The sequence below is a fragment of the Megalobrama amblycephala genome, linkage group LG1 (assembly GCF_018812025.1).
Source record: "Megalobrama amblycephala isolate DHTTF-2021 linkage group LG1, ASM1881202v1, whole genome shotgun sequence".
NCBI lineage: Eukaryota > Metazoa > Chordata > Actinopteri > Cypriniformes > Xenocyprididae > Megalobrama > Megalobrama amblycephala.
The window spans coordinates 6,150,773-6,175,478 of NC_063044.1; the positions used below are offsets into that span (position 1 = coordinate 6,150,773).

General features: G+C 40.3%; 1 protein-coding gene across 1 annotated transcript; it reads left to right on the forward strand.

Annotated features, from left to right (window-relative positions):
- The first annotated feature begins 1,616 nt into the window (after positions 1–1,616).
- trap1 (TNF receptor-associated protein 1) lies at positions 1,617–23,986 on the forward strand. Its single transcript, XM_048181047.1, has 18 exons — positions 1,617–1,831; positions 2,193–2,360; positions 2,951–3,033; positions 3,472–3,612; positions 4,975–5,046; positions 5,134–5,294; positions 9,636–9,745; positions 9,838–9,911; positions 10,641–10,796; positions 11,490–11,610; positions 11,722–11,791; positions 11,869–12,016; positions 12,097–12,282; positions 13,188–13,326; positions 13,527–13,612; positions 14,758–14,903; positions 23,240–23,312; positions 23,394–23,986. Exons 1-18 carry the CDS (start codon positions 1,711–1,713, stop codon positions 23,493–23,495), a joined length of 2,157 nt encoding a protein of 718 aa, XP_048037004.1. The 5' UTR covers positions 1,617–1,710; the 3' UTR covers positions 23,496–23,986.
- Positions 23,987–24,706: the final 720 nt, after the last annotated feature.

Here is a 24,706-nt window from a genome sequence, read left to right on the forward strand (position 1 = left end):
TACACCTTACTTGTGAAAATAGTACCAAAGCGAATAAAAAAACTGTACTTTTATACTTTAAGTAGTTTTAAAACCAGTACTTTTACACTTTTACTTGAGTAAAAAGCTTGTGTTGATACTTCAACTTTTACAGAAGTATTTTTAAACCCTATGTCTATACTTCTACTTGAGTAATGAATGTGAATAATTTTGACACCAGTGAATATGACATAAATTTCATTAGTATCAAATCAGGCAGATGCGTTGATGGTGGTCAAACTATTAATGCAGCGTTAAATGTATAAATAACCCTTAAATAGCCAACATTTTCAGGTTTGTGAAGCCTACCTGAAAGAAATGCACGGGATGCATCCATCTAGGGCTTTTTTCTTTTTCGCTTCTCATCGCCAGACAGCAGTTGCATTTTCGCGGGAATAGTTGTCACAAGTTTTCAGCCAGCAGCAAACCATCAAACTCGAGGTGAGGTGGGGCGGGGCGGGGCGTGACGCGCGAGCGTGCGGGCAGGCATGAATGGCGTGTCGCGGAGTGAGGGCATCTGAACTCGACAAAGCCGACCTGATATAGTATTTTTTTTATTATTTGTTTTATTCAGTAAATATATTTTTTTAGCTGTGCACAAACAGGATTATATATTCATTTATTAAAAAAAAAAAAAAACACCCCAGAAAAGCCAAAGACAAAGGCCTTCTCTCGAGGAAGAAAAAGGGCAGGGGCTGAAGCCCCTTTTTTGTCTATGTGTGCACGTGCCTGCATTCATTGTATCTCACCAAAACTACTCTATCTTATAAAAAACGAAAAGATGTATAATCCTGTAATTGTTTCTCTTCCTGCTCTGACTGTTGAGGGCCTTTCCATTAGGGATAAAAAATTTAATAATATGTATATCAGAAAAATATTAATCAAAGAAAAAAGTGTTTCACCTAAGGCAATGGTGAGGTGAAAACAGGATTATCACTCCCTTGTTTTTCAGAATTTGTGGTCAGATATAAATAAATTTGTAATTCCTAATAAAGTCAAAGAAACTCACTTTAAAATAATAAATACGTGTAGATATTATCCAAGTAACAACTTTATTAGTACATTTAAAGAAGGGTTTTCGCCATTATGTAGTTATTGTAAAGAAGAAACAGAAACAATTGTACACTTATTCTTCAATTGTAATTATACCAAATTATTTTGGTCCCAAGTTTCTATTTTTCTTTTTGACTTGTTTTACAAGTTTGTCACTATAACTGATGTAATGGTTTTGTTTATGGATTGTGATACTGGTTTATTGGAAATGGATAATACAGTTAAACTTCTTATTCTATTAGGGAGATATCATATACATAAAGCAAAATGTATATCGACTGTACCAAATAGTAGACTATTTTCCACTGATTTGAAGATTTTTTATGATTCTCTAACATCAATACAGAACAATCGAAAAGCTTTTAAGACATCTAAGCTGTTGAAAAGGATACTTAATGTAATAGAAACATGATTGATTTGTGATATAAGATACAGAATAAAACAAAACAAAACAAAAAAACGTTTGAGCGCAGTGATTCTATCTTTTTTGATATGTAAAATATTTTACACAGGCATGTATCAAAGTGCATATAGACGTCATCAGTGAGCGTCCGCAGGGTCCTTTCAGTCAGTGTACGCCTGTCACGCCGTAGTTTCCAGTCTTCTATAGGTCAAACTACAGCAGAAGCAAAAGCAGAAATGATCCGATCATTAAGTTTACTCAAACACTCACTGAATGTCTCTCAGCGAGCTCATGTCAGGCTGTTATCATCCAGCAGAGCGGTCGGGAAAAGAATAGTGCCCGCGACATTCACTGGAGGTACATGTTTAATTGATTTAATATGGACGAGCTGTTAAATAATTAGAATAGACCAGCATGATGAAATATTACACCAGTGGAAGAATCATTGTAATCAAATAAACGCAGGCTTTTCGGTTTAAAATGTGTATTTGTCAGATTATAGTGTCGCACACTGACCAAATGAACAAGATTTGTGCAGAATGAGTCTGTATTGCTGAAATGCTCAGTATTGTTCAATAATCTCCATATTTATCTACGAATGCGGTTGTAAAGACTATCGAAACCAAACCAGACAATAACAATTATCAGATTCATTTTGGTCAGTAAAACACCAGTGCTGTTTAATTCTGATGAGTCTGGCTCTCTTCCTCTTCAACAGCTGATACTGATGGCAGACAGCAGCTGCATCACAGCACACCTGTCAGACTGTGGAGCTCCAGCTGTTCTGGGGTCAGTGTGTCTCATCGTTCCTACAGCACACAACAGGCCGAGAGCGCAGAGGAGGAGACGCTCCACAGCATCATCACCGACACCGAGAACGTTCAAGGTGAAATCAAGCAGAAAATCAGCTTATTTATGAATAGTTCAGCCAAAAAATTACAATTCTGTCATCATTTACACACCATGAAGTTGTTCCAAACCTGTATTAATTATTTCTTCTGCTGAACACAAAAGAAGATATTTTGAACCCAAACAGCTGATGGAACCCATTGAAAAAATAGGAGAAATCAATCAATACAGGTTTACAACAACTTTACTATAAGTAAATGATGACAGAATTTAAATTTTTGGGTGAACTAAACCTTTAGAATGATTTCAGGATCATGTGACACTGAAGACTGGAGTAATGATGCTGAAAATTCAACTTTGATCACAGGAGTAAATTACATTTTAACAGTTATTACAATAGAACAGTTATTTAAAATTGTAAAAATATTTTAGAATATTACTGTTTTTACTGTATTTTTGATCAAATAAATATAGCTTTGGTGAGCAAAAGTGACTTTCAAAAAATATTTTGAAAATCTTACCGATCCCAAACCTTTGAATGGTAAAGATTTAGAAACTTACAATTTCCATACACTATAATATATAATTTAAGGATGTTGAAACTCTTTGTTTCTTTGTTCAAATAAGGATCCTACTCCAAACATGAGTTTCAAGCAGAGACGAAGAAACTTCTGGATATTGTGGCCAGATCGCTGTATTCTGAGAAAGAGGTGATGAATTAACAAAAAACAGGTGTAATGCTGTCATGTTTGAGCAATTTTCTTGAGGAATTCAAGACTGATCCTAGAGGACTGAACAATAAATTGTCCTGGCTGATTTTTTTATTTCATCTGATTTGTCATCATTAAAATGACTATTTTGTATATATCTGCAAATATATTGGTTGTTGGCCACCATATAGATTTATTTTATCAAATAATAATCAAGTAATTAAATATTTAATCAGCTTGATTTGGCTAAATTTTGTCACTGTTGGAGTACAAAATAAATTGTTAGAAATATGCCATTCAGTTTCATGTATTGGAACCTGATTTATAACTAGAAAACCACCTCAGAAATATCTGTTAATTATTTTAAAATGATAATGGTAATGGAAACGCATTGATCAGAGTGAGCTGAAGTCCATCTAACGGTCAGTGATTGTGTAGGTGTTCATCAGAGAGCTGATCTCAAACGGCAGTGATGCTCTGGAGAAACTGCGGCACAAGATGATGACAGCAGGAGGAGATTCAGCAGCGATGGAGATTCACCTGCAGACGGATGCAGCCAAAGGCACCTTCACCATCCAGGTATCTTCAACCCATGCGACTCAAGACAGAATCATGGATCAGAATCAGATCACATTCTGTTACCCATCACTTTATTTAAATACTCGAGACCAATTAGGGTTTTGAGGGAAGAAGATGAAGAACAGCTTTTCTATTGCCAATTTACGTAATTCCAAAGCTGTTTTTAATTTATAAATAAAACTGATACTTGACACTAGAGCTGCACGATTAATCTCTAAAAGATCACAATCTCGATTCAGAGCTCTCATTCCTCAATGACAGTGATTCAGCTCAAAGTACAATCACAGCGAACATGCTGCTGACACAGATAAAGCACTTATTGTGTGCAGGTATGAAACTACAGTACAAATAATAAGATTATTACAGAAGTACTGGGACATAGTACTTAAAGTTTATAATTCAGATATAAACACTGATGTCTACGGTAGAAATCAAAATAGAGTAAATTACCTTTTGAAAGTAACTTGTTGCTTCAAATACAATTTGTATTGATTACATATTTATGCCACTAGGTGGCAACAAGTAATTTAAGAAATGTATTTGTCACTGAATTATTCATTCAAGAGATTGGTTAAAAAACGCGGATTAATCCAGTATTGAAGTCTTTATGAGTGAGTCATTGAATCATTCATTCAAACAGATTTAAAAAAAAAAAAAAAAACATTATTCATTCAAATTAATTAAACATTTTTAAATAGACTGCAGCAATAAACAGTCAGAACCTCTAGTAAATTACGTTATTTTGTTTAGTTGTCGGTTTAGAATCGTGGGAGTATCGTGATCTCTATTTGAAACTAAAACAAATCATGATTTTCAGTTTGTCCAGAATCGTGCAGCTCTACTTGATGCTTTTTAGTCATACATACGATCAACCATATACGTATCTTTCTAGTGCTTATGTTTTTTTTATCTTGTAACAGCAAACAATGTTTTGTTTTAAGTGAACCTCTAACACTTAACAACAGTGAACAAAAACTTTTCTTTCTTCTTATCGCCTCTGCATGGCCATCACAGTCATAAATCATCAGAAACGTGTGTTTGTTGTCATGCTCAATGCTGCAAAGAGCAAAGCATAAATAGAAATCTTTAATGCAGCATGAGCAGATCTAATGTCACAACAGAAACTTTTAATTCATTTTCAGATTACACTTTAATCACGACAGTCGAAATGGATTGTTTAATTGTGCTGGGGCATTTTTTTTGTTTTTGTTGTGCCCTTTTTGTTAATTTCCGACTCTAATCTGCACTGATCTCCTACATGGCCTCTCTGCAGTCCATCTGAAGGAAATCAGTTGTAGCAGCGGAGCACTTTAATCCCTGTGTAGAAGGTGTTGATCAACATGTTTATGCTCTGATTTGTAGGACACTGGTGTTGGGATGAACAAAGAGGAGCTGGTGGCTAATCTGGGCACCATCGCCCGATCTGGATCAAAGGTGCATCTCATTGAACTCCTCCAAAGTCCGCTACTCCTCATTCTGACAATGGTTTTGATTTCATGGTCTTTGTTCTTCCTCCATTAGGCTTTTCTGGATGCTCTTCAGAATCAAGCAGAGGCCAGCAGCTCTATCATTGGTCAGTTTGGTGTGGGCTTTTACTCCGCCTTCATGGTGTCTGATAAGGTGGATGTTTATTCTCAGTCAGCAGAACCAGACGCTCCTGGATACAAGTGGTCCTCAGATGGGTGAGAAAAATTAGAGATTTTAATAATAAGAATAATAAGATTTTAACAGCAGCTCTGGTCCAGAGACATGATAACACAGAGCGGATCATATGCACGAGTTGGCGCATACCAGAAAACATGTCGGTCCCATTTGAATTCTGCACAGAACGGTATATTTTAAAGCAGAACTAAGTAACTTTTTTTACCTTCATAAATAGTTTTCTAAGTCCTTACGATGGTTAATTGACTTGTAGTGGTGTGTTTGAGGCGAGCACTAACCCCCTCTGGCACGTCTACGCCAGAATACAGCACTTGCAAGTTGAGCTGCATCGTCCCGACACAATCTCGTCTCATGTTCACGTTCACGCGAGACTGACAAAATGCTTTACGGTAATTCAAAAACAATGTATATATTATGACTTTATAAGACAATATCGAAAATTACCCCCTCCATCGAGTGTACTGTATTTGCAAATTACCCACCCCCTCTTTCTTATAGTGTATTTGCAAAACTACTGCGCTGGTGAGCGTTGTAGTCGTTGTAGTCCAGAGCTGCGCTTGGAGTATTTACGACAGTGTGATTCACTGAAGGAACCTGTAGGGGGAGCTTCGCAAATCTTACTGAGTTCCGCTTTAATGCGATAATGGAGGATATTAGGAGGAGAAACGGTTAGAGATTAGGAGGAAACTGTGGCTTTACTGAGCTCAGTAGTAAAGTAGTAGTACTCGAGCTGTGATATAAATGAAACGCTATTGGCTGTTTTAAAAAAGGGGAGGAGCTGTTCGATATGTACCGCCCTGTCTTCCTGTTTCAGTGGAAATTACATCAACTCATTGAATAATGTTGCAGAAACTAATAATAGGCTAACTAATATAAGTAAAAAAGGTTTTCAATTATTAAAGAAACATAAACAGCCAGTAATACATTAACAACAAAGAAGAAAATGACAAAAAACGGGACAAATGCAATACAAATAAAAGTACTGCGTTTTAGGACAGTGGACAGTTACATGATTTGAATGATTTGACGTTATGTTTCTGGTGAAAAGCACACTGTTTTAGAGGAAAGGAATGGAATGCAGCACAATAGTTTTATCTTGATTATATCTTGGTTTTCATTGGACCCAGAAATCAAAACTAAAATTCAATTCATTTTACAGCCGTACTTTGTATTAGCATCAGCAATTAGAAAGCAAATGTAGATCTCAGGCAGATTTTTCCATATTTGCAGTGTTGGGGAAGCTACTCTAAAAACTGTAGTTTGAAAAACTACAAGCTTCTCATAAGTAAAAATAGTTTAGATACAGTCAAGCTACCCTTCTGAAAAGGTAGTAACTTGTAGTGTAGCTAACTATCAAAAAGTAGCTAGCTACATTGGAACTTTTTACAATGACGTATCTCACAAATAACTGTCCCCCCTTCTCAGGGAACCATGGTTACATTCATACATTTACATTCATACATGGTTACGTTCATACACGGTTACATTCATAACCCGAGATATTTCCTTTCGAATGGGAACTCACACTGCATCCTAGGATGCTAATGGGGAACAAATGCCCACTCCGACATGCTGAAAGAATGAGTGCCATATGGCTGACATAAGCCAGTGACTTCAACGGAACTGAAGAAAGGAGGCCTCAGTAGAAAGACTCTCTAAAGCGAGAGGAGGCCACCAAGGAGGCTAAGAGAAGCCTTACACTTGATCATCTGTCTTGTAATCCAAGCTGAGCCCATGGGGTGGAGGCTTCATCAGGAAGACTCTCTAAAGCGAGAGGAAACCTAACAATGCCACCTTGAGGACAGTCAACCAGGGAGGCTCCAAAGACAGCCTACCACCCAATGTACTGCCCCCATGGAGCTCTTAGAACGGAGGCTTCAGCATAACGACCCTCTATAGCAAGGGGAAACCTAACTACGCTCTATGCTAAAATACCACCTCATCAAGGCGGCTCAAAGAGAGCCACACATCTTGGACCGGTTATCTAATGTTGAGCTCTGAGGAGCGGAGGTCTCAGCATATTGGCTCTCTAAATCGAGAGGAAACCAACAGAGTGGTTCTGCCAGGGAGGCTTGAGAGCCATACAACCTGGCATAGCCACCCTTACTGAGCTCTAAGAATGGTGGCCTCATCGAGATGACTATAAAGTGAGCTACATTCTACGTCAAGGACTGCTTACCAAGGAGGCTCGAAAGGAGCCCAACAACTTGATATTGCTATCTGGGCAGAGCTCTGGGGGCAGAGGCCTCAGCAAGATGACTCCGTAAAGCGAGAGGAGACCTAGCAATGCCCACCTTAAAGACCGTTAACCAGGGAGGCTCAAAAAGAGCCCACAACCCAGTCCACTGCCTCCATGGAGCTCTCAAAGTGGAGGCTTAAGCATAATAACAGGAAACCTAACTACACTCTACTCTAAAAGACCACCTCGCCAAGGCGGCTCAAAGAGAACCATAACACTTTGACATGTTATCTTATGCAGAGCTCTTTGGAATTGAGGTTTCAGCATGATGACTCAAAAGGAAACTTAACAATGCTTCCCGGATGGTTCCCCGAAGGAGGCACATAGAGAGCCATACAACTCTGTGTAGCCACCCTGACTGAGCTCTAGGAACGGAGGTCTCAGCAGGACAACTCTCTAAAGCGAGAGGAGGCCTAACTACATTCTGCACCAAGGACTGCTTACCAAGGAGGCTTACAAAGGAGCCTGACAACTCGATACTGTAATCCAGACTGAGCTCTGGGGGCGAAGTCCTCAGCGGGATGAGGCTCAAACCAGGGAGGCTCAAAAAGGGCCTACATCCTAAATGACCAGCGGGAGCTACCAGCTAAGGCCAACTACAACCATTGTAAAACCTGTAATAAGATTTGGTCTCTAAGCTTAAGCACTCAAAGGTGCTGTACAACAGGAGGGGTTTGCCCAAGGTGAAAAGACCACTTCCTGTTGGAGCCCAGAGACCAGAAGAGCTCCGAGCTTTCCTTGGTCGGCAGATCACAGAAGTATAAGGGGGCTAGGCAAAAATGCTCAGCTGAGACTCCAGCAGCAAACTGAGCTCTCTCATAGGGAGTTGGGAATCCTACTATTAAAGGGTTCCACTTATACTTAACCATGAAAACATTGCCACCAAGGGAAGCCAGCTAGCTAGCTGCGACCACTCAGAAACAAATGTTTTCCTAGGATCTCAAAAGTCCAGACACTCCTGAAGGTGCCTTATGACAAAAGAAGTGTTTGCAAACTGGGGCGAAAAAACAATTGCTGTCGGGTTCCCAAGATCGAAAGACCTCATCCCGGGGTCTTGATGCTGCTTCAAGACCCGACTCAGGGGGAGGGTTCTGCTCTTCAGTCGAACCCAAGGGAAAAAAACAGGCTCTTTAGACTCCAACACTCATGAAGGTGCATACAACTAGGAAGGGTTCACAACTAAGGTGAAAACCTTAGCTTCCAGAGATCACCACCACAAAGCGCTGCTATTGTGCAGGCCAGCAGAGGAGGCAAATCTAAAAATAACATCTGCCTTCATACTCTTTACATCTAATTCCACATAATTAAGGCCTCACACATTAATAATAGCAGACCAGAAAGAGAAGGAATCTCATAAGACTCCGCCAACCACCTCCGTGATTGAACCTGCCTGTCGCTATGTTGGCCACGGGACACAAACCACAGGGTGCAAGCGCTCTATTCTCATCCCTCAAGAGAGAATAAACAACAAATTATCTTATCACATCAACCACATAATAAAGAGCGCGCTCAACTCCCTCGAAAGTTAAATGTGCTAGGTTCAAATGCCAGACTCTATCACTAATCAAGAAACTTGCCTCTGATACGGAGGCACATACTTCTGGAAATTCTTGGCTGAGTGATCGTCTTCACACGTACATAAACAAACGGATCCTGAAGACAAGAAAGAGGATGACGTGTACTACAGATGCCCTATTTGAACTCTGGTCACACCAGTAGTGATGTCATGGGCTGTCGCTGGCCAATGTTATTGTCGTGTTTTTACATGTACTTCAGACACCGGACATGCTGGAGGCATTCCCCATTAGTGTCCTAGGACACAGTGCAAGTTCCCATTCGAAAGGGAAAGGAATGTAGCTTTTGGTCGCACTACACTGCAACTTGCTAGAAAAAGTAGATAGCTACTGGAAAAGCTAAACTGTTTTAAAAGCAACTGAGCTACTTTCAAGCTACCGAAAAATGTAGTTAAATTAGTAGGGTTGCTACTTTAGCTACTCCCCAACACTGCATATTTGTGGGTATAAGACCATCTTTACGCATCTTGAGGTTGAGACAAAGCAAACATCTGAATAAAATGAATCACATTTTTGTGTTTTACTCACTGAGTTTTGTGTGTCTGCAGCTCTGGAGTGTTTGAGATCGCAGAAGCTTCAGGTGTGCGTCAGGGGACTAAGATCGTGCTTCACCTTAAAGACGACTGCAAAGAGTTTTCATCAGAAGATCGAGTCAAAGGTCTGCAAAAACCACTCCAAACCACGCACAATGACATAAAACATTACATGCTTTAAGAAGAAACTCATTTATGTGACTTGTCTGTTTTGCAGAGGTTGTGACTAAGTACAGCAACTTTGTCAGTTTTCCCATCTTCCTGAACGGACGGCGGCTGAACACCCTGCAGGTGTGTGAAGCCTGTCAACTCTCATATAGAGAAAGAGAATCGTGAAAAAAAAAAAAAAAAAAAAAGCATCCCCAATTAAAACATTCCGCACTGGAAAGTTTTAATTAGGGATGCTCATAATTGACTGGTTAACTGTTAACCAAGAATTTTGACCAATTAATACTATCGGTTAGACAGTTTAAAAAGAAAACAAACTATAAATGTAAATCTATAGACAACAAATCCTATAAACGGTAGCCTATTCAGAACAGAATCATAACGAAAAATAAAAGAACATGTCGCCTACTTCTCCAATTCAGCACAAATCCAGTTGTTTCCTATTCATGATGTATGATGCTAAACTATTATTATGTAAATTATAGGCTTTGTACTTAGCTCCTGTTCCAACAATACATCCTTCACATGTGCTTTGCAAGCGAGTCGATGGTATATACATATATATACATTGAGCAGTGTAACTTTTTATATGTCTGATTGACTGTATTTTATTCTGATAATGTCTATGTAGCCTATGTTTGTTTTACCATCATCAGCTTCTCATGGTTTATTTTAATTAATGGATGTCCAAAGTATTAAAAGAAGGAGAAGCCTAAAACAGGCCCGAGGCCCGGCCCGCCTGTGAGCTATGACGTGAAAATCGCCCTGAAGCCCAGCCCATGGGCTAGAAATAAGTTGGGCTCGGGCAGAAATGCAGGGCTCTAGTCCTGACTCGTTTTTCTCTCTCTGCAGGCGCTCTGGATGATGGAGCCCAAAGACATCAGTGAGTGGCAGCATGAGGAGTTTTATCGTTACGTGGCTCAAGCCCACGACAAACCCCGCTACACGCTGCACTACCGCGCTGACGCCCCGCTCAATATCCGCAGCATCTTCTACGTGCCGGAGATGGTGAGTGTGAGAATTGTGTAACTTACAATACATAATCAGCTAAACCACTATGACTTAGATTATTTACTTATTTAGTTATGACATTTTAACTGATGTTACCCTTTCAATAGATATAATAAAGTTCACTTGTCAAATATTTCTTAGCATTATACATTTTACTTATTAATCATAATATATAATATAATTAAACTACAAAATGACAATTGAAATATGTAAAGCACTAATTTTTACATTATTGTAATTTATATGCAATTATATTGCATTTATTTAAACTTAAATTACAGTATGTTAGTTAAATAATTAAAATTTGCAAATATGTAATTAAAAAAATTTAAAAATTATTAAAAAATTTCATTATACATATTAAAAAAATTATTTATTTTAAATTACTTAGCCTGTTACATCATTTAACAGCACAAATTATAACCCAAATATGCATTATTCAATTTATATGATTTATGCAATTGTGTGCATGTCATTTGTATACAAATGAAAACACATGAACAGTCTTAATATTATATAATTTTTGTTTTCCAATTATACATTTTATTTAGTATTCAGTGGTGTATCCGATGTATCTCGCAAAACTCGAACTTGAATCCAAATCAGCCATGTAGTAAATCCTAATGATTCTTTGTTTTGTGATGATGGCCGACTGACTGCATTACCCTGTTTGTAAACGTGTGTGAGCAGAAACCGTCCATGTTTGATGTGAGTCGTGAGATGGGATCCAGTGTGGCTCTGTACTGCAGGAAGGTTCTGATCCAAACCAAAGCCACAGACATCCTTCCCAAGTGGCTGCGCTTCCTGCGAGGTCAGATGAGCATCCATATAACTGCATGAAACAAATTTAAATGCATTATAAGACTTCAAAATAAAGGAAATTTGATCCCAATCAAATTTCATCTTGTGTTTGTGTTTGCAGGTGTCGTGGACAGTGAAGATATTCCTCTAAACCTCAGCAGAGAGCTGCTACAGGAAAGCGCCCTGATCAGGTAAAAAGCTGCCTGAATATGATGTTACGTCTTCTGCGTTGTGCAAAAAATAAGAGTAACAAACTCTTTCCTTTCAGGAAACTGCGGGATGTTTTACAGCAGCGTGTCATTCGGTTCTTGTTGGACCAGAGCAAGAAGGATCCAGAGAAATACGCTCGCTTCTTTGACGAATACGGGCTCTTTATGCGCGAGGGCATCGTAACCACAGCGGAGCAGAGCGTCAAGGTGCGAAACGCCTCTTTTAGCCTTCATAATCTACCTGTTTCTCTCAGATCATTTTAAATGGCTGATTCATGTGTTCATAGGAGGACATTGCCAAGCTATTGCGCTTTGAGTCATCAGCGCTTCCTGCGGGACAGCAGACCAGTCTGATGGAGTACGCCTCTCGGATGAAGGCGGGAACAAGGAACATTTACTATCTGTGCGCTCCCAACCGCCACCTGGCCGAACACTCGCCGTACTTCGAGGCCATGAAACAGAAAGATATGGAGGTGAGACTAGAGATAAACAGGTCTACGGTTAACTAACCAGCACACTGTCATGTTCAAGAACTAATGGACAATAAAACTATAAGTTTATCCAAAGGCTGATGCTGTGCATTGTGGAGATTTGCTGGAAAACAACTGATAATTGAATTGCAATTAAAAATGTTCTCAAAACATGAAATAGGCATTATCCAGTGACAAGTGTGTTGGTAGATATTGAGATGAACACAAGAGGGCGCCAACACTTCTGTTAATCTCAAAATGGCCATCTTATATTGGTCAGCAGCTAAAGATGCTGTAAGATGGCATTCATTAAAACATTTTATCTTGTATGTGATCAAAGCATGACATTAAATATTCTATATAATTTTCTTGTGATCTTGACTTAGAAAAAGATTCTCAAGATTGCACATTTTCTGTCTTGAGAAAGTAGACGTCCCATTTAATTGTAAATGCTTTACCAAATACATATAATTTAATATAAATATAAAAATACACATTTAATAAATAATAATAAAATATAAGTATGGAGTAATAAAGAGAAAAAAAACATTACTTAGTATTTGAAGTCTGTTATTTTGCATCACAGGGTAATTCTTTTGCCTAATTATAAAATTCATTAACTTTTATTAAGACAGAATCACTGTTTTTAATTAATATAATATTATATATTAAATAAATAACATTTTACACTTTTGGATTTCAACCTTCAAAACAACAAAATCTGAATAAATGATTTATTTATTTGTTGTTTTTTATTATTATTCTATATTCTGTATGTATTTATATATTATTTATTGGGTGCTATATTTAATTGGTTATGCCATGTTGAGATGAGAAAATTAAGTAGCAATAAAAACAAACAGCAGAAAAAAGCCGTGCCTGTTTTTGAGGTTCTGCTCTTCCGGCAGGTCTTGTTCTGCTTTGAGCAGTTTGATGAGCTCACGCTGCTTCATCTCAGAGAGTTCGACAGGAAGAAGCTCATCTCAGCCGAGACTGACATTGTTGTAGACCATTACAAAGAGGAGAAATTTCAAGACAGCAAACCAGGTAAGATGCAACATTAGGAAATATATGACAAATGACATTTTTGAATTGTTCATCATTTGTAGATACGTGTATATGTATATGTTCGTCATTCATCACCTCATTTTGCAGATCACTTTAATGTGATTGAAGCATTTGGACAAGTAAGTCAAAAGACACTCATGACCTGTAGAATCACTGGTGATGTGTTTATCCCCGTGCAGCGTCAGAGCGATTGACTGATCAACAGGCAGAAGATCTTTTGGCCTGGATGAGGAACTCGCTCGGACAGAGAGTCACCAACATCAAGGTATTTAAATATACACTCAGCCAAAACATTACGACCTGTCACAGGTGAAGCGAATATCAAACATATCCTAACAAGATCACATATTAAGGTCTAGGTAGATTAGATTGTGAGCAAACAATCAGTTCTCGTAATCAACGTGTTGAATGCGGGAGAAATAAAGTGCTATTTTTATGGCAAGGCCACGCGGTCAGAGTTTCTCTGAAACAGCAAGGCTTGTGGGTAACTCCCTGTCAGCAGTGGTGAGAATTTGGTCTGAGTAGAGATAAACCACAAACCAGTGACGGTGTCAGGCACGCAACGAAGGCTATCCCATCTGGTCTGAGCCTTCAGAAGGTCTACACAACATTTTAATGATGCTTATGGGAGGAATGTGTCACAGTCGTATGGGGCAGCGTAGCCACAGATCAGTCAGAGTGTGCCAATGATGACCCCTGTATACCTTTGAAAGCACCTATAATGGGCATGCATGCATCTGAACTGGATCTTGGAGCAGTGGAAGAAGGTCACCTGGTCCGATGAATCCCATTTTCTTTTACATCACATGGACAGCTATGTACATGTGCACAATTTACCTGGGGAAGTGATGGCACCAGAATACACTGTTGGTCATTCATGTGGACGTCAATTTTGACACGTGCCAACTACCTAAATATTGTTGGAGACCAGGTACACCCTTCATGACAATGTTGTTTCCTGGTGGAAGTGGCTCTTTCAGCAGGATAATACATGCTGCCACATGGCACACATTGTTCAGGAATGGTTTGAGGAACATGAAGAAGAGTGTTGCCTTGGCCTTGAAATTCCCCAGATCTCAATCCAAATGAGCATCTATGAGATGTGCTGGACCAACAAGTTCGATCCACGGTGGCTCTAGACTAATTTAAATTTGGCATGAAACAGAAGTTGCGAGTCTTTTCTTCCCTTTTGTGACGTATATCCAAGTGAAATGGCTTCTCAAACAAGAACAAATTGATGGCAGGACTCAATTTTGTCTATCAGGGATTGATTGGATTGTTGACTTTTAAATGTTTAATCATTTAAATCATGCATGTATACCACACCATTTTCCTCATTTACACATATCTTGCAAATGCATGGAGACCTGACATCTTGTGATTATTAACATTCATTTACCTTTTCCGTAGGTGACGCCACGTCTGGACACACACCCTGCCATGATCACAGTGCTGGAAATGGGTGCCGCTCGACACTTCCTACGCACGCAGCAGCTTGCCCGCAGCTCAGAGGAAAGGGCACAGATCCTACAGCCCACGCTGGAGATCAATGCTGGGTACCAGACTGTTAACTTTAACACTCCAACCCAGTATCCGTATGCGTAACACCAGAATGAACCTCATTTGTTCTTTCTGAGCTCAAAAGTGCTGTGTAACTCACAAGAATGAACCTCATTGGTTCTTTCTGAAACTCAAACATGCTTCGTAACATGAGAATGAACCTCATTGGTTCTTTCTGAAGCTCAAACATGCTTCGTAACACGAGAATGAACCTCATTGGTTCTTTCTGAAGCTCAAACATGCTACGTAACACAAGAATGAACCTCAATGGTTCTTTCTGAAGCTCAAACGAGCTGCGTAACACAAGAATGAACCTCATTGGTTCTTGCTGAAGCTCAAACATGCTGCATAACACCAGAATGAACCTCATTTTTTCTTTCTGAGCTCAAAAGTGCTGTGTAACTCACAAGAATGAACCTCATTGGTTCTTTCTGAAACTCAAACATGCTTCGTAACATGAGAATGAACCTCATTGGTTCTTTCTGAAGCTCAAACATGCTTCGTAACACGAGAATGAACCTCATTGGTTCTTTCTGAAGCTCAAACATGCTACGTAACACAAGAATGAACCTCACTGGTTCTTTCTGAAGCTCAAACGAGCTGCGTAACACAAGAATGAACCTCATTGGTTCTTGCTGAAGCTCAAACATGCTGCGTAACACCAGAATGAACCTCAGTGGTTCTTGTGGAAGCTCAAGCGTGCTGCATAACATGAGAATGAACATCATTGGTTCTTGTGGAAGCTCAGATGTGCTGCGTAACATGAGAATGAACCTCATTGGTTCTTGTTGAAGCTCAAACATGCTATGTAACATGAGAATGAATCTCCTTGGTTCTTGCAGAAGCTCAAACGTGCTGCGTAAAACAAGAGAATGAATCTCATTGGTTCTTGTGGAAGCTCAAACGTGCAGCATAACACGAGAATGAACCTCATTGGTTCTTGCTGAAACTCAAACGTGCTGCGTAACACGAGAATGAACCTCAGTGGTTCTTTCTGAAGCTCAAACATGCTGCGTAACACCAGAATGAATCTCATTGGTTCTTGCAGAAGCTCAAACGTGCTGCGTAACACAAGAATGAACATCACTGGTTCTTGTGGAACCTATTGGTTCTTGCTGAAGCTCAAACTTGCTGCGTAACACAAGAATGAACATCACTGGTTCTTTCTGAAGCTCAAACATGCTGCGTAACACCAGAATGAATCTCATTGGTTCTTGAGGAAGCTCAAACATGCTGCGTAACACGAGAATGAACCTCAGTGGTTCTTTCTGAAGCTCAAACATGCTGCGTAACACCAGAATGAATCTCATTGGTTCTTGCAGAAGCTCAAACGTGCTGCGTAACACAAGAATGAACATCACTGGTTCTTGTGGAACCTATTGGTTCTTGCTGAAGCTCAAACGTGCTGCGTAAAACACGAGAATGAACCTCATTGGTCCTTGCTGAAACTCAAACGTGCTGCATAACACGAGAATGAACCTCATTGGTTCTTTCTGAAGCTCAAACATACTGCGTAACACCAGAATGAACCTCACTGGCTTTATTGGATGTTCGTGCTGCGTAACACACAAAAATTAACCTCATTGGTTCTTGCTGAAGCTCAAACGTGCTGCATAACACCAGAATGAACCTCAGTGGTTCTTTCTGAAGCTCAAACGTGCTGCTTAACACGAGAATGAACCTCATTGGTTTTATTGGAAGCTCAAACGTGCTGCGTAACACACAAAAATGAACCTCATTGGTTCTTTCTGAAGCTCAAACGTGCTACGTAACACAAGAATGAACCTCATTGGTTCTTTCTGAAGCTCAAACATGCTACGTAACACGAGAATGAACCTCATTGGTTCTTTCTGAAGCTCAAACATGCTACGTAACACAAGAATGAACCTCATTGGTTCTTTCTGAAGCTCTAACATACTTCGTAACACGAGAATGAACCTCATTGGTTCTTTCTGAAGCTCAAATACGCTACGTAACACGAGAATGAACCTCATTGGTTCTTGCAGAAGCTCAAGCGTGCTGCGTAACACGAGAATGAAACTCACTGGATCTTGAGGAAGCTCTAACATACTTCGTAACACGAGAATGAACCTCATTGGTTCTTTCTGAAGCTCAAACATGCTACGTAACACGAGAATGAACCTCACTGGTTCTTTCTGAAGCTCAAACGAGCTGCGTAACACCAGAATGAACCTCATTGGTTCTTGCTGAAGCTCAAACATGCTGCGTAACACCAGAATGAACCTCAGTGGTTCTTGTGGAAGCTCAAGTGTGCTGCATAACATGAGAATGAACATCATTGGTTCTTGTGGAAGCTCAGATGTGCTGCGTAACACGAGAATGAACCTCATTGGTTCTTGTTGAAGCTCAAACATGCTATGTAACATGAGAATGAATCTCATTGGTTCTTGCAGAAGCTCAAACGTGCTGCGTAACACAAGAATGAACATCACTGGTTCTTGTGGAACCTATTGGTTCTTGCTGAAGCTCAAACGTGCTGCGTAAAACACGAGAATGAACCTCATTGGTTCTTGCTGAAACTCAAACATACTGCGTAACACCAGAATGAACCTCACTGGCTTTATTGGATGTTCGTGCTGCGTAACACACAAAAATGAACCTCATTGGTTCTTGCTGAAGCTCAAACGTGCTGCATAACACCAGAATGAACCTCAGTGGTTCTTTCTGAAGCTCAAACGTGCTGCGTAACATGAGAATGAACCTCATTGGTTCTTTCTGAAGCTCAAACATACTGCGTAACACCAGAATGAACCTCACTGGCTTTATTGGATGTTCGTGCTGCGTAACACACAAAAATTAACCTCATTGGTTCTTGCTGAAGCTCAAACGTGCTGCATAACACCAGAATGAACCTCAGTGGTTCTTTCTGAAGCTCAACAAGCTGCTTAACACGAGAATGAACCTCATTGGTTTTATTGGAAGCTCAAACGTGCTGCGTAACACACAAAAATGAACCTCATTGGTTCTTTCTGAAGCTCAAATACGCTACGTAACACGAGAATGAACCTCATTGGTTCTCTCTGAAGCTCAAACACGCTACGTAACACGAGAATGAACCTCATTGGTTCTTGCAGAAGCTCAAACATGCTGCGTAACACGAGAATGAACCTCACTGGATCTTGAGGAAGCTCAAACGTGCTGTGTAACACGAGAATGAACCTCATTGGTTCTTGAGGAAGCTCAAAAGTGCTGCGTAACATGAGAATGAACCTCATTGGCTTTATTGGAAGCTCAAACATGCTGCGTAACAAAAAAATTAACCTCATTGGTTCTTGAGGAAGCTCAAACGTGCTGCGTAACACGAGAATGAACCTCATTGGCTTTATTGGAAGCTCAAAAGTGCTGCGTAACACGAGAATGAACCTCATTGGCTTTATTGGAAGCTCAAACATGCTGCGTAACACACAAAAATGAACCTCATTGGTTCTTTCTGAAGCTCAAACGTGCTGCGTAACACCAGAATGAACCTCACTGGTTCTTGCTGAAGCTCAAACATGATGCGTAACATGAGAATGAACCTCACTGGATCTTGGGGAAGCTCAAACGTGCTGCGTAACACGAGAATGAACCTCACTGGATCTTGAGGAAGCTCAAACGAGCTGCGTAACACGAGAATGAACCTCATTGGCTTTATTGGAAGCTCAAACATGCTGCGTAACACACCAAAATGAACCTCATTGGTTCTTGAGGAAGCTCAAACGTGCTGCGTAACACCAGAATGAACATCACTGGTTCTTTCTGAAGCTCAAACGTGCTGCGTAACATGAGAATGAACCTCATTGGTTCTTGCAGAAGCTCAAACATGCTGCGTAACACGAGAATGAACCTCATTGGCTTTATTGGAAGCTCAAACGTGCTGTGTAACATGAGAATGAACCTCACTGGATCTTGAGGAAGCTCAAAGGTGCTGCGTAACACGAGAATGAACCTCATTGGCTTTATTGGAAGCTCAAACATGCTGCGTAACACACTAAAATGAACCTCATTGGTTCTTTCTGAAGCTCAAACATGCTGCGTAACACCAGAATGAATCTCATTGGTTCTTGCAGAAGCTCAAACGTGCTGCGTAACACAAGAATGAACATCACTGGTTCTTGTGGAACCTATTGGTTCTTGCTGAAGCTCAAACGTGCTGCGTAAAACACGAGAATGAACCTCATTGGTCCTTGCTGAAACTCAAACGTGCTGCATAACACGAGAATGAACCTCATTGGTTCTTTCTGAAGCTCAAACATACTGCGTAACACCAGAATGAACCTCACTGGCTTTATTGGATGTTCGTGCTGCGTAACACACAAAAATTAACCTCATTGGTTCTTGCTGAAGCTCAAACGTGCTGCATAACACCAGAATGAACCTCAGTGGTTCTTTCTGAAGCTCAAACGTGCTGCTTAACACGAGAATGAACCTCATTGGTTTTATTGGAAGCTCAAACGTGCTGCGTAACACACAAAAATGAACCTCATTGGTTCTTTCTGAAGCTCAAACGTGCTACGTAACACAAGAATGAACCTCATTGGTTCTTTCTGAAGCTCAAACATGCTACGTAACACGAGAATGAACCTCATTGGTTCTTTCTGAAGCTCAAACATGCTACGTAACACAAGAATGAACCTCATTGGTTCTTTCTGAAGCTCTAACATACTTCGTAACACGAGAATGAACCTCATTGGTTCTTTCTGAAGCTCAAATACGCTACGTAACACGAGAATGAACCTCATTGGTTCTTGCAGAAGCTCAAGCGTGCTGCGTAACACGAGAATGAAACTCACTGGATCTTGAGGAAGCTCTAACATACTTCGTAACACGAGAATGAACCTCATTGGTTCTTTCTGAAGCTCAAACATGCTACGTAACACGAGAATGAACCTCACTGGTTCTTTCTGAAGCTCAAACGAGCTGCGTAACACCAGAATGAACCTCATTGGTTCTTGCTGAAGCTCAAACATGCTGCGTAACACCAGAATGAACCTCAGTGGTTCTTGTGGAAGCTCAAGTGTGCTGCATAACATGAGAATGAACATCATTGGTTCTTGTGGAAGCTCAGATGTGCTGCGTAACACGAGAATGAACCTCATTGGTTCTTGTTGAAGCTCAAACATGCTATGTAACATGAGAATGAATCTCATTGGTTCTTGCAGAAGCTCAAACGTGCTGCGTAACACAAGAATGAACATCACTGGTTCTTGTGGAACCTATTGGTTCTTGCTGAAGCTCAAACGTGCTGCGTAAAACACGAGAATGAACCTCATTGGTTCTTGCTGAAACTCAAACATACTGCGTAACACCAGAATGAACCTCACTGGCTTTATTGGATGTTCGTGCTGCGTAACACACAAAAATGAACCTCATTGGTTCTTGCTGAAGCTCAAACGTGCTGCATAACACCAGAATGAACCTCAGTGGTTCTTTCTGAAGCTCAAACGTGCTGCGTAACATGAGAATGAACCTCATTGGTTCTTTCTGAAGCTCAAACATACTGCGTAACACCAGAATGAACCTCACTGGCTTTATTGGATGTTCGTGCTGCGTAACACACAAAAATTAACCTCATTGGTTCTTGCTGAAGCTCAAACGTGCTGCATAACACCAGAATGAACCTCAGTGGTTCTTTCTGAAGCTCAACAAGCTGCTTAACACGAGAATGAACCTCATTGGTTTTATTGGAAGCTCAAACGTGCTGCGTAACACACAAAAATGAACCTCATTGGTTCTTTCTGAAGCTCAAATACGCTACGTAACACGAGAATGAACCTCATTGGTTCTCTCTGAAGCTCAAACACGCTACGTAACACGAGAATGAACCTCATTGGTTCTTGCAGAAGCTCAAACATGCTGCGTAACACGAGAATGAACCTCACTGGATCTTGAGGAAGCTCAAACGTGCTGTGTAACACGAGAATGAACCTCATTGGTTCTTGAGGAAGCTCAAAAGTGCTGCGTAACATGAGAATGAACCTCATTGGCTTTATTGGAAGCTCAAACATGCTGCGTAACAAAAAAATTAACCTCATTGGTTCTTGAGGAAGCTCAAACGTGCTGCGTAACACGAGAATGAACCTCATTGGCTTTATTGGAAGCTCAAAAGTGCTGCGTAACACGAGAATGAACCTCATTGGCTTTATTGGAAGCTCAAACATGCTGCGTAACACACAAAAATGAACCTCATTGGTTCTTTCTGAAGCTCAAACGTGCTGCGTAACACCAGAATGAACCTCACTGGTTCTTGCTGAAGCTCAAACATGATGCGTAACATGAGAATGAACCTCACTGGATCTTGGGGAAGCTCAAACGTGCTGCGTAACACGAGAATGAACCTCACTGGATCTTGAGGAAGCTCAAACGAGCTGCGTAACACGAGAATGAACCTCATTGGCTTTATTGGAAGCTCAAACATGCTGCGTAACACACCAAAATGAACCTCATTGGTTCTTGAGGAAGCTCAAACGTGCTGCGTAACACCAGAATGAACATCACTGGTTCTTTCTGAAGCTCAAACGTGCTGCGTAACATGAGAATGAACCTCATTGGTTCTTGCAGAAGCTCAAACATGCTGCGTAACACGAGAATGAACCTCATTGGCTTTATTGGAAGCTCAAACGTGCTGTGTAACATGAGAATGAACCTCACTGGATCTTGAGGAAGCTCAAAGGTGCTGCGTAACATGAGAATGAACCTCATTGGCTTTATTGGAAGCTCAAACATGCTGCGTAACACACTAAAATGAACCTCATTGGTTCTTGAGGAAGCTCAAACGTGCTGCGTAACACCAGAATGAACATCACTGGTTCTTTCTGAAGCTCAAACGTGCTGCATAACACCAGAATGAACCTCATTGGTTCTTGCTGAAGCTCAAACGTGCTGCATAACACGAGAATGAACCTCATTGGTTCTTGCAGAAGCTCAAACGTGCTGCGTAAAATGAAACTCACTGGATATTGAGGAAGCTCAAACAGGCTGCGTAACACGAGAATGAAACTCACTGGATCTTGAGGAAGCTCAAACGTGCTGCGTAACACGAGAATGAACCTCAATGGCTTTATTGGAAGCTCAAACGTGCTGCGTAACACGAGAATGAACCTCATTGCGTTTATTGGAAGCTCAAACATGCTGCGTAACACACAAAAATGAACCTCATTGGTTCTTTCTGAAGCTCAAACGTGCTGCGTAACACCAGAATGAACCTCACTGGTTCTTGCTGAAGCTCAAACGTGCTGCGTAACACCAGAATGAACCTCATTGGTTCTTGCTGAAGCTCAAACGTGCTGCATAACACGAGAATGAACCTCATTGGTTCTTGCAGAAGCTCAAACGTGCTGCTTAACATGAGAATGAAACTCACTGGATCTTGAGGAAGCTCAAACGTGCTGCGTAACACGAGAATGAACCTCATTGGTTCTTGCAGAAGCTCAAACATGCTGCGTAACATGAGAATGAACCTCACTGGATCTTGAGGAAGCTCAAAGGTGCTGCGTAACACGAGAATGAACCTCATTGGCTTTATTGGAAGCTCAAACATGCTGCGTAACACACTAAAATGAACCTCATTGGTTCTTGAGGAAGCTCAAACGTGCTGCGTAACACCAGAATGAACATCACTGGTTCTTTCTGAAGCTCAAACGTGCTGCGTAACACCAGAATGAACCTCACTGGTTCTTGCTGAAGCTCAAACGTGCTGCATAACACGAGAATGAACCTCATTGGTTCTTGCAGAAGCTCAAACGTGCTGCGTAACATGAGAATGAACCTCACTGGATCTTGAGGAAGCTCAAACGTGCTCGTAACACGAGAATGAACCTCATTGGCTTTATTGGAAGCTCAAACGTGCTGCGTAACACAAAAATTAACCTCATTAGTTCTTGAGGAAGCTCAAACGTGCTGCGTAACACGAGAATGAACCTCATTGGTTCTTGCTGAAGCTCAAACGTGCTGCGTAACATGAGAATGAACCTCATTTGAAGCATGTTCTCCTGGTGTCATCATGGCTTTCCTCTGGATGCTTCAGTTTCTCCCCCAATCCAAAATCATGCAGTATAGGTGAATTGGAGACATTAAAGTGTGAAAGTGTGAGTCCCAAGCCATGTAATGGGGAGGGTTGGGAGAGACCTGGCAACCTACCCCGGAAAAATCATTGCCAAGAAAATTCATGGTCAGTCTCATACATATGGCAAGAGATGACAATAGAATTACCAAGAGAAAACATATTTTTTACAGTGTATTTAAGGAGAGTGCCAACTAAAGTGAAGTATATTGTACTTGCATAATAAATAGAAATGCTGTGGTTTCTCTAATATCAAGCGATTGTTTGCAGACATGATCTGATCAAGAAGCTTCATGCACTGAAGGACTCAAACCCTGATCTGGCACAGCTTCTCCTTGAACAGGTAAACAATGTTTCCCACATATTCTCTCACCTCAGTTATACTATTTATAATTTAAAACTAAATGTCTTTTTTACATACCAGATTTACGACAATGCCATGATCACAGCTGGCCTGAACGAAGACCCTCGTCCGATGATCTCCCGACTGAACCAGCTCCTGACTCAAGCCCTGGAGAAACACTGACACCCATGCCGGTGTTCAGCCTGACAGACTTGTTTTGCCATTATTAGAGCCGTGCATTGATGCACAAAGCGGACGTCCCCTTGTCCCGCCGAGGTCATGATCGCACACTAAACACAAGCAAACATTGTTTATATGAAGACTTGAAAATATTTGTGCAGGTGTGAACTTGTTTAGGTGGAAGTTGTGTTTTACAGCTGATAAGACAGATTTGACTGTCCAGCCAATGATTGTCTGATTGGAGAATAAGAAAACCAACAATCCAGCGGTTTGTGACTGCGCTCCTGAATTTACATGGAAAGATGTGAGAGAAATATCCATAGCAAGATGAAAAATATGAATATACCAGTGAAATATTGTCTTTTCTTGTACCTTTTTTGCTCTAAAATTATTCACGTTTCAGTCCAGTGGTTCATTAACAGCTTTTCCATGTGTACATTGAGATTTAGAGTGATGAAAATATTAAAACATGAACATGAAATGCTTTTCACTAATTTTAACTTTCTTTTGAATACTTTCATTACTGTAACATTTATAAGACCCCTTTAATAGAATATAAATATGGATTTTTTTATGAATTAATGTCTTGAGAAATTGCATAGATAAACTGTATTCCTGTGCTCGCTTAACAGCTCACAAAAAAAATTCTACAAATGTGTAAACTCGAATGAAAAATCCATCTCGCACAAATGTGATCAGATCCAACTCTTTGTAATGAAATAAATCCAGTGCGCTCCGAAATGGTGAATTGCGCCACAAAGGCTCTAACCGCAGTTGCATCATTCAGACGCCAGGAGGCGCAGTGACGCCAGTGATGAGCGGGTACTCGGATAGGTGACGCTGAAAAGGGTAAAACTGATAGTAAGTCACGCATTTACAGTAGATCATGAAGATTGTAGTTAACAATACTGTTAATAATCTGGAAAATATGCTTAAATGCTGTACTGTTTTGTGTTAACTTTATAGTATCAGACAAAAACTGATCAAATAACATTGATATTTAACCCAACAGTATTTAGAAGAGGATTTGTAGTTGACAACCTAGCACAAATACATCATGATGTTTTTAATCATATTATTATATATGATTTTAATATAATATGTGCAGGCCTACACATAGTGCTTGCAATCATTCAATTAATTTGAGCTCAATGCTGCATGGATAATTTTAAAAGAATGAACAAAATGCTGTTGAAAAAACGGAAACCTACTTA

Coding starts and splice junctions, on each gene's coding strand:
- trap1 (XM_048181047.1), top strand. CDS start 1,711: ATGATCCGATCATTAAGTTTACTCAAACACTCACTGAATGTCTCTCAG. Junction 3,613..4,974: donor AAGGCACCTTCACCATCCAG/GTATCTTCAACC, acceptor TCTGATTTGTAG/GACACTGGTGTTGGGATGAA. Junction 5,295..9,635: donor TACAAGTGGTCCTCAGATGG/GTGAGAAAAATT, acceptor GTGTGTCTGCAG/CTCTGGAGTGTTTGAGATCG.